This window comes from Corvus brachyrhynchos, unplaced genomic scaffold (assembly GCF_000691975.1).
Source record: "Corvus brachyrhynchos isolate BGI_N302 unplaced genomic scaffold, ASM69197v1 scaffold17, whole genome shotgun sequence".
NCBI lineage: Eukaryota > Metazoa > Chordata > Aves > Passeriformes > Corvidae > Corvus > Corvus brachyrhynchos.
Genome location: NW_008240046.1, coordinates 12,394,351 through 12,410,784, shown reverse-complemented (window position 1 = coordinate 12,410,784; position 16,434 = coordinate 12,394,351). Strand labels below are relative to the sequence as shown.

Below are 16,434 nucleotides of genomic sequence, written 5' to 3'. Positions count from 1 at the left end.
AATATGCTTGATCAGGACATCTTAGCTCCTGCTCCAAGGCAGTAAACAGACATGGTTGGGTAGCTGAGCAGTGGTGGTAATACTTCTGTGATTGTTTAGTGCTCTTTTTTTTTTTTTAATGTGTATCAGTGAAGGGGAAGCCTGGGTTAAAAGGGTTGCTGTTTACTGGCCAGATCTTTTGTTGACACACAGTATTTCCCTGCAAGCTGGTCATGGTAATATTGAGACAAATAGAAGTGTAATGCTTCCTGTATACATGCAAAGGAGGATATAAACCAGTATGTTTTGTCTTGTCTGTTTTATCACTCATATTGATTTATTCTGTAGCTGTTAAGCTTCCCTCCAAGCTTCCTCTCCTGCTTTCAGTCTTCCTTTTATGTCTCTTGCCCAACAGTGATGAATACTGCAGGATTTGTTGACAGAACTGTTTGGCACTGACAGGCAAGGCTTGGTTAGAGTTGAATTTCCTGAAGACTTTGTCTCTCTATTATTTTCATAAATCTCTTCCCTTTTGCTTTTTAGATCACAGGTAGATATAGTTTGGCTAGGAAAACCTGTTCTAGAGAGTCATATCTTCCTAATTAATGGAGATAACTCCAGGAAAAAATGAAGCTTTTCTTAAACAGCCTGTAAACTGGAGAGTAGGCAACTCTGCTCCCCACTTGCATTCCTGTAGGCAGGAACACATTAGACAAATTAGAAGGATAAGAACCAACTATTTGCCTATGTGCCTGTTTATTCTGTTCCATTTGTGTTCTGTTGACTGTGTGTCCTGGCATAGGTCCAGCTCAGCAAAGCTGTATGTGTTGGCTCTTGACTGGGAATAAATTTTTACAATAGGGAGACAGACTTCTCTTGCATGGGTGATACTATAGGTACAGTTAATGCTCCAGTGTGTTTGCAGTCCCAAACAGACTGGCATTCCTCAGGAGACTTGTAGATAGATATAGAAGATGAAAATGGCTAATCTCAGTTCAGTGAAATTTTATGTGCGTTATGGCTCTGTTTTATGCTTTGCACATGCTATGAAAGTATATCTTGATCTAATCACTATGCAAGATATCCCGGAAATAAGGCGTCCAAAAACGATGGGCTTTGTTCGCAGGCCAAAAAACAGTCACCATTTGCTTTTAGTTCTAACTCTGTATCATTGTTGTTAATACACAGGAATCATTTCAAGTGATAATTCCTGTGCTTGGCACTGGTGAGGCTGCATCTTGAATCCTGGGTTTAGTTTTGGGCCCTTCACTGCAAGAAAGACAGGGAAGTGCTGGAGCACGTTCAGAGGAGGGCGACAAAGCTGGGGAAGGGTCTGGAGGACAAGCCTTATGAGGTGTGGTTGAGGGAGCTGGGGGTGTATAGTCTGGAGAAGGGGAGGCTCAGGGGAGATCTTATCGCTCTCTACAGCTGCCTGAAAGTAGGTTGTAGCCAGGTGGGGGGTCTGTCTCCTGTCCCAGGTAACAAGCAACAGGATAAGAGGAAATGGCCTCAAGCTGTGCCAAGAGAGGCTTACATTGGTAGGAAAAATTTCTTCACTGAAAGGATGGTCGAGCATTGGAACAGGCTGTCCAGGGAAGTGATGAAATTACTGTCCCTGGAAGTGTTAAAAATCCATGTAAATGTGGCACTTAAGAACGTGGTTTATTGGTGGACTTGGCAGTGCTGCGTTAATGGCTGGACTTGATGATCTAAAAGGGCTTTTTCAACCTTAATGATTCTATGTTCACTGTGAGTCATCCTGTTTGCCAGCATTTTGCATACGCTTCTTCCCATGTTTCTAATTGGCTGACTTTGAGTGGACAAGCCTGTCTGGAAGACTTTACTTCCACAATAAGAGGTGGGTGTAGGTAAATGACCCAGACTTTGTCTGCCAGTAATATGCCTGGGACATGTCTGTGTTTGGATAAATAATGAATGCCTTTAGGGGAGAACATGACAGGGAATGTTTGACGTGGTATAGAGGAGGCTTCAGAATATGTCTGGAGTATGCAATAGGAGTAGAAATGCACTGAGGAAAATAACTATGTATTCAGCTGCCACTGAGAAAAGATCCTACCAGAACAAGATAAACAGCTTTCTGAGCTGTCAGCTGTACCACCTGGACTGCTTGATAATGAAGATTACATGTTATCTTCATAAACCACTGCTCTTCAGAAAAGAGTGTTTACTTCCAAGTTGTTCCAAGGGACTTGTTTTGAAATTTGTCTTATCTATAACAATTGAAACACCCTTCACGATCCATGTTTGCAAACAAAACATTTGATTTGTGATTGAGTTAAAGGCGTTCATCAAATCGAACCCAAATGTCATCTTCACATTTGTTTTTCTGAAAACTAATTGTAAAACTAATTTTAGTCACCTTAATACAAATTATTGTATTATTAGGACAAAATCAGAGTTATTGTTACTGTTCCAACATATTTTCATCCTCCTGAACTGACTAGCAAAAATTAGTTATTATACAATACTGCCTGTCACTATTGGCTGTATAATGGTGTCTAACAGAAAACTTTTGGTTGACTGTATACAGTTCTTAGTCACTTTTTCCACATACAGAGGCAATGGGCTTAGAGCAGCTCTGTGGGTAACAGTCAGTTGACTAGAACAGCAGCCTAACCTAGCCAGAATAGCAGCCTCCAGCTCAGGGAAGAAAGCAGATGTTACGGAAAATAGGAGGAGGTACTGGTATGAGATGTGACAAATACAAGCCTTTCTAGTACCTTCGAGCCTTCTACTGAAGACCAGTCTTGGCTGCCTTTGTAAATTACTATGGTGCCTCTCAAGTGACACTGTGTCTGTCTGTCTGGAACCACTGGCTTGGTCACCTTGTTGTTAAAATGGGTTGGAGCACATCAGGCGTGTGGCCATAAAAGAACTGCTAGGGTACCTTGGCTCTGCTCCTACAGCTGTTTTTGTGAAAAGGTACAGCTGTGACCTGCACTAAGGAGTTCTTTCAAATGTTCTGAGAAGTCCAGAAAACCATTGGCACCTGCAAGGAGATAAACTAGATAGTATTGGGCACAGAATCAAGGTTAGGGATATTTGTTCCCTGTTTCTTTTAGAGCTGTCATCCGAAAACTTGTTTGTGAGGAGTCTGCAAACAGCACAATGTGCTTCATGGGCTTACTCACCCATCAGTATGTTGCTGTGCGTATTCAGTGGCGCACAGCACCCACCCAGTGCTCGTGCTGCAGCATTTTGTCAATTAGCAACTGATGAACATAGATGACTTGTGATACAAGTGGTATGTAAGTTCTCCTTTTTTTTATTTTTCTCCTTCTAGGCAGGAAGATCTACCAAGACCTTTTTTACTGCACTCATGCTTGAGGAGCTCTGATGAAGAAGTAAGATTCCTGCAAAAATGTTCTCAAGTTCTGGTGTATTGTCTCCTACCCTCAAAGGATGTCCAGTCTGTCAGCTTGCGCATAGTCCTTGCAGAAATACTTGCAACAAAAGGTAGATCAAAGATCAGAGATGATTAACCATTTGTACATGTACAATATTAGCAATTACAAACTTTATTATGTGTAAGTCTTGATGCTCTGCTTTTACATTCTAAAATTTAATTTCTGTGATAGCCCATAAGACAGTACATTCACAAAATCAAGCATATACTTACTTAACTCTCATGACTTGATGCCAGGCTGTTTATCACATTTCAGGATAAAACACAATTTGTCCTTTCGCATTCTCTATTTTTTCATAGAGGAATACTGTTGCAACTTCCCTTGGCATTATTTATAATGATTATATGAATAATTCTGGCCCTTTATATTTCATTCAGATGCATAAACACATCCTTAAATCTGTGGATCCTATAACTGAATCATGATATCATATTTGATTAATTATTTTACACTTTGATTTATCCAGTGTGTTTTTTTAAATTGAGGGTTTTCTATTTTGCCTTTTATCAGCCACACTTTGACATAAATACAATACACGTTTTTTATGTCACTGTCAAATTCAGAAATTATGAAGTTCCGAGTATATTACGCAATTCAGTTTACTTTCAATTTTCATTTAAACTGGCCATAATGTCATAGCCTTCAGAGCACACAGCATAAACAATGAAAACACTTGGAATTTTCCAAATAGAGCTCAGCTTTGTCAATGTATATCAATTCGTGTAATAGAACACCCAGTTTTATCAAGAAGGTATATGCAATCTCAAATGTACTGACTAGACTTTCTGAACTAAAAGTCCAGAAGACTGGTTTCAGGTTTTTTGATTTTTATAAACTTGGATATTTATTTTTGCCTTTTATCTGCAGTTTTCATTTGCAAGACAGCAGTTATTTTTCAACATAAGGATTTTGTTTTAAAATACTTTTCCTCTCCAGTACTGAAACCAGTGGTGGAACTGCTGAGTGATCCAGATTATATTAACCGAATGCTACTCAGCCAGCTGGAGTATAGAGAACAGATGAATGAGCATCAGAAGAAAGATTACACATATGCTCCTTCTTATGAGGAGTTCATCAAGCTCATTAACAGCAGCTCCGATATTGAGTTTCTGAAACAACTGAGGTATTTAATGTTTCACTGTAGCTCATTTAAAACTAAACATGTTTCTTTTCCAGCCCATTACTAAGATATGAATGAATTGTGATTTTTCTTTTTAAACTTAATTTTAGATTTCTTTTTGTTTGGTGAAGCAGAGATAGTAAGGATGATAAGCTACAACATTTGTTAGATCTCTAATGTAATCAGCATTTTAGCTCAGTGGCAGAAAATGCATAAAAATTCTGCTTAGTAGTATTCTGGAGATGACTGTACTGTTGAAAGGGATAAATGCTTGAAATGTATGAAAGGCATACTGGACTCTTCTTTGCAACTTGCCTCAGTGGAGCTAGACAAAGTATGTTGAATTTCCACTAGTGTGGATGGTTTTCTTCTCATTATCTTTATGAACTATGACTGGCCATGGTGGTCTGTTGAGTATGAACCATAGTGACCCTAGGGACACTGAGCATTCAGAACAGCTTGCTGTGATTCTGTGGCATGGAAAGAAGGGGTTTGAGTTCCAACACGTTTTACCACTGGATGAGAGGTTTTCCTGGACTGTTGCAGAAAGATGTTTCCTAATTGCATACTACTTAACCACGTTAATGTACTCTACAGACTTTGTTAAAAACAGAAAAAACATCACTGAGCTCCTACATATCATGAGTTTGTTTGATATTCCTGTTTTCTAATGCAAATAGCACCTGTTCACATTCATACTAATTCCACTCCCTGTCTCATCTCTTTCTCCTTATTTCTTTCATTTTAGTATGAGATATTGCCTGCATCTCAAGCCTGCTTTTCCAAGAACCTGTTGTTTATGCTTGCCTTATCTTTAAGCTGTTTCTCCTCTGATTTCTGATTTATGTGAAAGGATAAGGAAGAACTGACTGGGAAGTGGGGAGCAGAGATACTACTGCTGTAGATCCTCCCTAGATATCCTTGAGTTGGTTTTATTGAGCAATGCAAAGCCTTGGAGGGCTCCTGAAACCATTTCTGGAGTGTTTGTCCTAAGCTCTTACCACCAGCCAGAACTGGTAGTTTTTCCTCTTCCCAGTTCCCCTCTGTTGCTGCTGCAGGCCAGCTTTTTTTCTTCTCAAATGGCTGCAGCAACATCTGAAATACACATGCGGATCAATTACATTTCTGTGTCATCTCTTGTGACCCTGAACTTCTATTAGACATGGCCTGATCAGACCAAGAGATGGCTTACTGGGATAGAGTATGTGGGCTGCATAAATAACATCGTACTTTCTCTTGTTCTTCTCTTTCATTCTGAAACCACTTGCATTTTTGGGATAGGAAAATACATTAAGGTGATGGTGAAATGATTCTGTTGCTTGGCTACTTATTGTTTGTCTGTTGTAAAATTTGCTCTTTATTCTGGGACAGTGTGCCTTTCCTGAGAGCAGAAATTAGTCTCTATTAGACTCTGCCTAAAACCTAGTTGGCGTATTTATTAGCATAATCACACTAATGGATCTGTTTGTTTCAAAAGAAACCCAACTCTTAAGTTGTTGTTGTTCAAGCACATTAATGCTCAGTGTGTTCTCTTTTTAGCTGATGGGTCACTTTAAATTGCATTCTTTAATACCAGGGAGCAGATTTGCTTTATGAAATAATGTGCTTTTGGTTGCACCTACATTTTTCCTTTCTAATCTGTGAAGTCCAAGTGCCATCATCTTGAAATGTCTTCCTCTATATGCTACAAAATGTTGATCAGTCTGAGCTGATCAGTATTTTAATGGAAAATGTCTGAGAAAATGTATCTCCTTTTTGAAGAGAAGTAGTATGTGATTTTGGAGGCAGTGTTCTTCCATCCTCTGTTTGTACAGAGCCAGTCTCTGGGATGATGGTTAAAGAGCATTTCCTGTTTTTTTTCCTGTTCCCTTTGTGCTCCAGCACTGTGGAAGCACCCAGAGAGTGATGGGCCCACGTGTAGTCATCTCAAATTTGTGTAGTCTATTTGGCAAAGCTTTCATGATTAACCAGTGAAAGTTCACAGATTTGCATTAACAAAAACAAACAGTGGTCCCAATATGGATTGAAAAAAAAAAAAAAAGGGGGTGGTAGTTAGTTGTAATTCACAACAGTGAGCCACAGGGCAAAGCTATAAAGGAGGAGTTCAAGAGGAAGAAACAAATAAGCTGTTGTGCACTTATCACTGAGAAGCACAGTAAGAGTCTGTTGGAGTGATGGCAGTGGGGAAAATGCTTCCAGTTCTCTTACAACAAATAAATTGCTGGCATGTTTTACTTAAACAGAGTTTCCCAGTTAGATGCTATTCTGGGTAATTATGCTCATTAAGAATTCCTTTTCGTGGTTTCATTTGGAAACAATTTTTCAGTGTCTGTTCTAAGCCAGTGCATGGCATTCATGAACTCTAAGCCCCCTCCTCCTGTTACTCGTAATGTTGCCACATAACGTCTTGGTAAAGAACAGATACAAGCAGTAGCAATTTTCCACATAGGCTTAGCTTTAAGGGAAATTTATCCTAAGGCACTACAGTTCCTGGGAACTCCTTATTTTTTATTAAACATTCCTGTCATGCTTGTCTTTGCAGATTGATTATTATCTATTTAATAAAATAAAGATAAAATACCTTGCTCAGTTCAAGAGGCCATGAGACACTGATAAACATTTCCTCAGGCTCTTGACGGACCACAGTCAAGAAGGCATGGACTCCTGGGTGCTCCTTGGTGTATGCACATGACAGTACAGGAGGGAAGGCTGATAAGGCATCCTTCCAGACCGATTTCATTAACAGAGTTTTGCTAGGCTTTATTGTGATTATAGCCAGGCATTTGTGGTGGGGAAGACAGGGAAAACCCCTAGATGGTTCAGTGGAAACCTGTGGGTGAAGGGTGTGTGTTGCTCTCAGCCAGGAAGTCAGAAAAGAGAGGGAGGCTATGTGGGTGTCCTTGTAAGCAAGTGTAAAGCTCTCGGCTGTGCAAATAGCTCTCCCTGAAAGGATAATAATGCTGTGAGGATTTTCTAAATCTTGTTTCTCTCCCACCTTAGAAGCACTACCTTAAGAAGAAATATTGTCTTGATTTTCTGCATAGCTTTTGTGGATTTTATTTTTGTAATGCATTTAAAAGATGCAGGAACTACTTACTATTAATTTTGGAGATACTTTAGGATTCATAGTTTGTTAGTATCTGTAGTGGACTTCTAACATTTGGTCACTTAATCTCTTGGAAGTTCACTATTGTTTATGTTTTCATAAAAAGAAATTTGCTGATTTTTGAGGAGCTATTTTGGGGTTTTTTTGTTTGTTTTCCTATCATATCTTTACCTTCTGAAAAGTTGAATTTTTGGGGGGGAATGGATGAGAAAAACAAACCAGCAAAGCTTTCACAGAAGGGACCACTGTAAGGTTATCTACAAATGTCCTTCAAACTCACTGTTTATAATGTTTCATTTTTTGATGCTTGTCATGAAGGGAGGCAGACTTTTATTCCTGTATTATCAAGTTTTCACAATGACTGTTGTCCCTATGTCTTTCAAGAAGAAAAAGTTAAACTGTGAAATTTCACCTTCATTTCCCCTCAGACTGAAGTTAGCACGGATTAATTGGAATTCTGCTACAAATAAGGAAGAAAAGATGAATTTTCACATCAGATGTGAAACATTTAATTTCTCTGTCAAAAGAAGACTAAAGATAAAAGACATGCTGAGTTAAAAATGTAGTTGAGAACAAATAGTGAAAAGGAAGTAAGCTAGATAGTTTTTATTCTGCTCTCAGGATCAGCATTATATTTATTCTGATACTTATTATTGCAGCAGCAAAAAGTCACTACACAATTCATGGTAAGAAAGACCATTACTACTGGCTCTATATCATCTTTTACTTAAGAAATGAGGGAAATGCATGAATATAATAGAGAATAGGGAAGAAGAAAGCAATGTGGATGTGAGGCCATGAAGGGTCCAGTTTATCAAGTACAGTCACTTCTTCAAAGTTAAATTAATACATCACATTTAAAATGTCCTTAGATGTTTACTCACCAACACCACAGAATACCTAGCAGCTAGAATATTTGGAACAGAGTTTCAGGGAGAAAAGGGTCGTGGTCTGGCAGTGTAATCAGGGGGATGTTTCTGTGGTGCAGTGTTGTACAGCACTCCCATTGAGTAGTTGCAGCGAGAGCCCAATGCTCAGGAGGAACAGATTAAATAGTATCTTTGAGGATGTAACTCAGAGCATCTCCCATACTTAAAGTAATACAAAGAATAGAAAAAAAGAGATGCCATGTTAAGTAGTGGTAATAAAACCATATGAAACCATGAATGTGAACAAATGGGAGTAGATCTGGGCAGAAAAAGTTTGCAAGATAAGTGGGAACTACCTTCCACGTGCAGTTGTTTGTCTGTATCTTGTTTGATAAATTTATGATTTCACAGTTAGCCCGCAACACCTGAGTGAGGTGAATGAGTGTCATTGCAGTACACTTACAGATTACATAACCAATACAACAAAAGTCCAGGTGAGCTGCCCTGAATAATTTGGGAAGTCCCCACTCACTTAGGCGAGTGGGGAATTAAATGTGGGAGTTCTTACGCACCACAACACCACCGTTACTCTGGGGCTGTTCTTCCTGTGACAGACTGGGCAAGAACTGTGGTGGTGGATGGAAACAATCAAAATACAGTAATGGCAAAAGGAAGTAGTGTTAGAAAAATTACAGGTTTTCAAACAGGTTTTCAAGTTTCAATTTGATAATTGAAGAATTTGCTGCAGAAAAAAAAATCTGGAACTGTAGTATATGCTATGTGTGTAAAACTGTGCCTCTACAAAGAGCCAGAGACAATCAAAATCCTAAAAGAGTTATAGGAGGCAAGAGAAATGGGGAGGGAGAATTGAGTGATGTTGGTGAGAAAAGCTTACATGAAAGAAGGGGAAATAGGTTTTAAGGATCACATGTTCTTTCATAAATGGAGAGTAAGTAGTCACAGCCTTTCCAGGAGGCTTCAGCTTTCATCTAAGAGTTAACTTGATAGATAGAAAATTCGCTGGAATACTTGCTTTCTTAACAGTATTAATAGCTACCAAAGTAAGTGCATTGAGAGGAATTTGAGTGTTTTGACCAGAACTTTGACATTTATAAAAGATTTAACTGACAGTCATTTACTTTGCTGAGTGCATAGTATTTGTTAGTCACAAAATCAGTTTTAAAATTCAGTTTGCTAGCTGCATTAACAGTCTGCTATTGTGTAGTATAGTTGTAGGTGATAAATATGTTTTAATTATTCCTGGACTATAATACTTTGATGTTTTACATATTTTAGTGTAATTTTTTTCTTCTCTGAATTTATATATGCTCCATATATGTATTGAGTGGATTAGCTGGAAGAAACTTACAGACAGCTCTTTTCTTTTAAACTGAACTACCATCCTGGTTTCCTACAGAAAACTTACATTTAATATTTAGAGTGTGACTTTATATTGTCTTTACTGAACATTACCTGTCTATGCAGTACCATCAGTTGAGAGAAGAGGACAGTGTTATTGTTAGTTGGATGTTTCCTTTTTGTTTCAAGATAATCTGTTTTCCCTATTCCATGTCCACACTGCTCCCAGGTTGCAGGTATATTGAGAAATTAATCTGTTTCCAGGTGAGGAGGAAGTAGAAGTATTTTGATTTTTATTAATTCTTTAGTGTGCGGTATGAAGAAGACATTGTAAAAAATTAATACAGTGTTTTTTTTTTTTCTTCTCTTCCCTCTCTTCACCCTTATTCCCTACTGTTTTAAAAATTAGGTATCAAATTGTAGTGGAAATAGTTCAGGCAACCACAATCAGCAATATTCCCCAAGTGAAGAGGCAGAAAGGTAAGATTCCATTTTTAAGTCATATCCGTTGTTTTCATTTTGAAAAGCTATTTGAACTCCCGCCATACATATGCAATCAGCATGTGTGGGTTTTTTAGACAGATTTTAGGAATGCTATGCCTTTAGTATTTTGGTTCTGTTTCATTTGTCTGAATCTTCCAGAAGCTCACATGGTATGATTATCCCCCCACCCTATCTTCATCTAAGCTGATGGATCATGAGAAAGGTCATATCTATGATACATTTGTTTTCAGAACTTGCTGCAGCTAGGATTTCTGACATTACAAATTCATATGCTGAGAATCATATTTCTGCTTTCTTTTTCATACAATCTGTTCTTCAAAATCTGTCTGTTCTCTTTTTGAAACAGAAGAAGGAATGATACAGCATAATTGTCAGTCAGACTTTATTTTGACTCTTCATTGTATTATGTTTTTGAGTTGCAATAAAGAGTGCTCTTAAATCCTTCTGCAATGATTTGGCAAGGTCTGCCTTTTTAAAAGCAGTGCATATTACAGTTGTACTTACATTTATTATATATACTACTTTACATGGTTCTCAAAATATGTTAAAATTGAGGCATATCTTCAGGAGATGATCTTAATGGCAAAATTACAGACCAAATAATTGCTTAGGCAGGTATACTTAAGTTGTATCCATGCATAATAGAAAGGCAACAGATAGGAAAATTTAATTTCTTTATAAATAAATCTTCAAGATTTTAGGTTCTCATGTAATCTCTATCTCTCAAGTTTTAAAAAAATTCTTTCCCTTGTATCAGAAAGGAAAATTTTAAAAAGTGATTCAAGTATAATGAAAAATGCAGAAACAGAAAATGAACATGCTGTGGGGTGGGGAAATTTTGGGCAATTTGAAGAGCTTGAGGTCCATGCTCAAGTTTCAGAAAGGTTGTCAACACTCATAATGCTTTTTGTTTACACTCTAAAATAGAGCTAGATGTGCATTCCAGTAGGATATCTTGCTTGTATCAAACCAAGATAAAAGTAGGCATTGGTTTTTATTCAAGGGTACATTATAGAAATAGATATTAATATTTTTCAAATGAAAGGTAATTGGATGGGAAGTCTGTTTCATAAAGTAATAAAATGAGAACAGGGAATTTAACTCTGAGAACATTATGAAAAATCAAACATTGCTAAGCCTGTATTTCCATTTGTGCTACCGTTGGTCTTTTTGAGACAATAATTGATTTGGGGGATGTTTTTATACAGTTTAGGTTCCTACAATTAATTATTTATTAATTAATTTTCTTCTATCTCACTTGATTTTATCTGTTTAAATATCTACTTTTCTAAATCCTGAACAGAAGATGTTTCTCTGAAGCTACAAGTGTCTGGTACTGCAGAATAGATATAAAAATATTACAGAGCTAGTGGTATGTGGTAAAGTTGATTCTGCATTTTTATGGGCTCTTGATTTCTACCTGTACTAAAAAAAAAATCTAACAGAAATTTCACTAGCTGTTGCATTGAAGTTTTGTGTTATGATATGGACTTTTTTTTTTTGGTTTATTCCTCTGGTAACCTTGTATATTATTTAAGGGTTGATTACCACTGCTGGCTCTGTTAGCCCTTGGGACTATTGGGGCTAACCCTTTTGCTCATTAAATAGCCAGTGGTTATGCACATTGTCTGAAGAAGGTGATTTTTTTTTTGCTTGACACATGTGAAGCAGTATGCCCCACAGAGGCATGCAATACAGTCTTTTTATAGTTCACACAAATTTAGGGCAGATTTATAATTTCAGTTATTCTACTCAGGTTTTCATCTACCAAAAAATTTCAGGCTCTATGTACAATAAACTTTTAAGAGGGCTATCAAAATTGTAGAGGATAAAATTTAGTTCTGAAGGCTGTTTTGTGCCTTATTTTTCCTAAAGGAAATGGAGAAATTTTACCTAATGTGGTAAGGAATCTAATATGCTCCTGAATTTTAAAAAGAAAAGGTTAGAGAAAAAAGCTGTGGTACCTTTCTTAAAACAAACCAAAGCCAACAAAAAAACCAAGCACAACTCACTGGTAACATAAAGATTGTTGAAATCTTGTACAACAGACTACTACGTTACTCAGCATCACGTTTTGATGTTTCCCTTTCTGGATGCTACAGCGTAATGCTACCCCTGGATTTAATGGTGAATAACTAATGTAAGCTTTATGTAAAATGAAAGTGTGTTTGCACAATCTCATTCTATTTTTCTTTTTAATCTTTTCACCCGGCATGTGGCGCACACCTGCAGTGATGTGTGAGCATGGCAGCTGGATGTATGTAACAGTCTCTCCTTTGCTGCTAGTAAATGAGCTCTTGCCTTCTGTGTCATGGGCATCTCTTAGCCTTGACTCCAACCTGGCGAGAGATAGGCTTACTGAGAGCTATTTCCTTTTGCCTATGGCAAACCTGGGTCCTGAAGATGTAACCGCTTCTGTAGTGCCTGGGTGTTCAACAAGAGCAGCTGAACTCTGGCTGGCCAGCATTCTGTTGAGCCTGATGTACACTGTCAAACTGTAAGAATAGAGCAAGTGTAGATAGTACGTACATGGATATAGAATCATAGAGTGGTTTGGGTTGGAAGGGACCTTTAAAAATCGTCTCTCCAACTCCTGTGCAATGAGCAGGTGCATCTTTAAGTGGACCAGATTGCTCAGAGTCCCATCCACCTGACCTTGAATGTTTCCAGGGATGGGGCATGTACCACCTGTCTGGGCAGCCTGTTCCAGTGTTTCATCACCCTCATTGTAAAATACTTATTCCTTTTATATAATCCAAATTGTCTCTCTTTTGGTTTAGAACCATTGCCCCTTTGTCCTACTGCAAGAGGCTCTGCTAAAAAGTCTGTCCCCATCTTTCTTACAGGACTCTTAAGTACAGAAGGGCTGCAATTGGATGTCCCCAAAGCCTTCTCTTCTATGCACTGAACCATCCCAGCTCTCTCAGCCTTTCTTCCTGGGAGAGGTGTTCCACCCCTCTGGTTATCTTCATGGTCCTCCTCTGGACCTGCTCCAACAGGTCCATGTCTTTCCTGTGCTGAGGTTCCCAGAAATGAATGCAGTACTCAAGTGGGGTCCCACACGAGAGCCGTCTCACTCTCCATCAATTTGAGTTATGGGAGCTTCCTGAGGCAGTGTTTTCAATACAAGAAGGTATAACAAAAGACCTGAGGAACAGTTAGTGTAGCAGAGGTGGCCAAAACTCTGCAGTAGTGAGTGCTTAGCTACAATTTATACTTTGCTTAGGAAAAGAAGTGTTGTACAACCGTGTAACTAGCAATAAGTACGCCTGAGCAGGATTGTGGACCTTTACTATTGGTTAAGGAGACATAATTAAGTCTCTAAAACTGACCAAAAATATTTATTTTTTCTAAAAAGATTGTCTATTATTCTAAAAAAGTGTCTATTATTAAAGGATGAGTAGCCTGAGGACAGGTTTCAAACTGATGACTTCTCATAGGAGCTACAGTTACCTAACCTTTTTACTATTTTATGTGGTGATACCAAAGTATGCATTTAATGTTGGTGCCCAGTAAGGTTGGAGAGGAAGGCTTGTTGCTCAGTAAGGACAGGGTTCTTTACACGTTTTAACTAGTGCTGGTGCCACCTATTGGCAAAATATTTAGCTGTTAGGACCCTCTAATGAAATCAGAAAGTACTTTAAAGTACTTCTAAACATCAATGTATTAAACCCTCTGTAGCTGAAAAATGGCATATTATAGGTTGTTTTTTTTCTTTTCAAATTTCTGTCACTTGAATATTCTAGCATGTGAGCATAAGAGAGCAAATGAAAATGTACAAAAGCCTCTGATTCATGTTAAGCAGTAAGTTTTGCATTTGACTCCCTGAGAGAGTCAAAGGTCTAAAAAGTTGAGACACAAAGTAATTTGAGAGGTTTGCAGTATGTTGCCAGTTGTGGCTGGATGATAAAATTTCTGTGTCCAGGAGAATTGATTTTGGCTGTTGCTAAAGTTGAATAAGAAACCTAATGCAGCATTATTGTTTCCAGAGGCATAGATAGTTTATTTTGGAGCAGTGCAGGCCACTGTAAATAGAAGCTGTTACCTTGCATGCTGACACTGTGCTACTTCCCTCATTTACACTGGCACAAAAGCACAGAATCTGGTGTGTACGTGTATCTGCCTTACTTCTCCACTTCTCCAGCAGTGCCTTCCTGTGTATCTTCTTCTTCAATGGTCATGATCACTCAAGCAGTGACTGTAGGAGGAGGCTTGGTTTTGGTGGTAGTTTTGTTAGTGGTTTTTTTTCTTTCTTTTTTAAACTTGTGTTTGGTTTTTTTTCCTATTGGTATTTTCAGATGGTACCCTTCCCTACAGTCACATGTGCTATTGTTAGAAGAATCACATCCTTCTACACCTTTAACTGTAAACCACTCTCCTCATCTTACCTTTTGATAATGATTCCTTCTAAGTGCTGAACCAAATTAAAACTTAAGCTGCATTTTAAGTATTTTAGTTGTTTTTATTTTTTTTTTTTACAAAAATCTATCTTATCTGCTAAAAATTTTGGAGGACTCTAAATGCTTATCTAAAAACCTTTACTGCATTTTGATCTATTAAAGCAGTTTGTAAAAGGACAAATACCTGGATTGAGCATTGTAACATGAATGACAGATGATGATATGCAAGTTTCTAGAAGCAAGAGTAAATCTTAATTTTCATAAAGAAAAGGTTTCAAAAACATCAATCAGGAAATAGCAACAAAAGTAGGTTACTATAATAACTTTATATTTGCTGTAACATGAATAAGAAACTGTTTAAATACACTGGATCTAATTTTAACAGACATATTTTTGTTTCTTCTCATACTGAGATTGTATTACAGGACCCTACAAGAATTTTAGCATGGTTCTCTTTTTACTAGCTTCTTTTTTAAACAAACCCAAAAATGCATGAAGGCCTGTATCTTGTGTTAGGGCAACACAGAGCAAATCTTTCAACAGATTTTTTTTTTAAAGGATTTTTTGTAAAGAGATTTGTTTGATTTGCCTTTTAATTTTCTGTGCCCTCTGCCTTACACGTGACTTCACAGCATGACTGAAAACCACCCTCGGATGACTGGATGGGAGTGTTTTTCAGACACTACAGTGTAATCCACCCCAGGGCATCCCTGTTGAGAAAACTGCTCGTTTTCAAGCAGGGATTGCGAGACAGATCGAATAAGCAGCCATTTCTGTGTGGGGAGGTCTGCTGCGTTGCAGCAGAAGATTTCTCCTGCTGAGCCTTCCCACTGTGTGTCTAGATATTTGCTTTTATAAGCAAAGCTGACAAGTGGCACAGAAACAGAACTGTCTGTGAGCAGGCCTCTCAGCTGCTATGGCTCTGAAAGAGGCTTGAATGTTCAGCTGTAAAAAGGGACTTTTAAAAAAACCTGGGGCTCGAGGCTGGCTTGGTTTTGTGGGTTGTGATGTGTGGGTTTTGTCAGGATGATAATTTAGAGTGAAGTAAAATGTATACTTGTGTGTTGCAGCATACTGCAGATGCCGTGTAACTTAATTATGTCAAAACTGTATTATGATTCCTCCCCCTGACCTGCATCCTCCACACAGGAATAAACATTCATGCTCAATTATTTTTGCACAGTTTTCTGGCAAGGCTTAAAGAGCTGACATTGTGCCTGCATGTCATGCTCAAGCAGTAAGTGTGGAGGAAATCCATGTGGATGAGGGTAAAGGCAACAGATTCTGTGGTATATTTACTTGTTTTTATTTGTGATTTTTCAAATCAAGTTTATAGAGGAAATTTTTCTTTCTTCTCTTGAGATCCTTTGTGTCTGCTAGTGATGATAATTCATCTTGTCCTCAGTTGGTTTGGAGAGATGCTGATCAGGGGAAGAGGGAGGGAAGAGGCTGACTGGTCAGATAGACATGGCCAAAGGGGTGCAAGGACCTGCAGACAGAGGCTATCTGTGGTGGATGTTATTTTACTGTATAGTACATACTGACTCCCATGCTCAGATTTACCTTACTGCCACTTGCCTTTTTATTTTTCTCAGCTGTGGCTGTAGTGGGAGGCTGTGTTGTACTATGCATTGCTAATGATCAGTGCCTAACTTGTCCATGATATCGC

At 38.2% G+C, this 16,434-nt stretch overlaps 1 protein-coding gene across 1 annotated transcript in view; it reads left to right on the top strand.

The window, feature by feature from the left end:
• The window catches only part of SNX25 (sorting nexin 25), a 70,295-nt gene that overhangs the window by 18,122 nt on the left and 35,739 nt on the right, over positions 1-16,434 (top strand). The window contains exons 3-5 of the mRNA XM_017744304.1: positions 3,284-3,456; positions 4,344-4,530; positions 10,271-10,341. Coding sequence (XP_017599793.1) covers positions 3,284-3,456; positions 4,344-4,530; positions 10,271-10,341 — 431 coding nt within the window. The remainder of the gene's footprint in view (positions 1-3,283; positions 3,457-4,343; positions 4,531-10,270; positions 10,342-16,434) is intronic.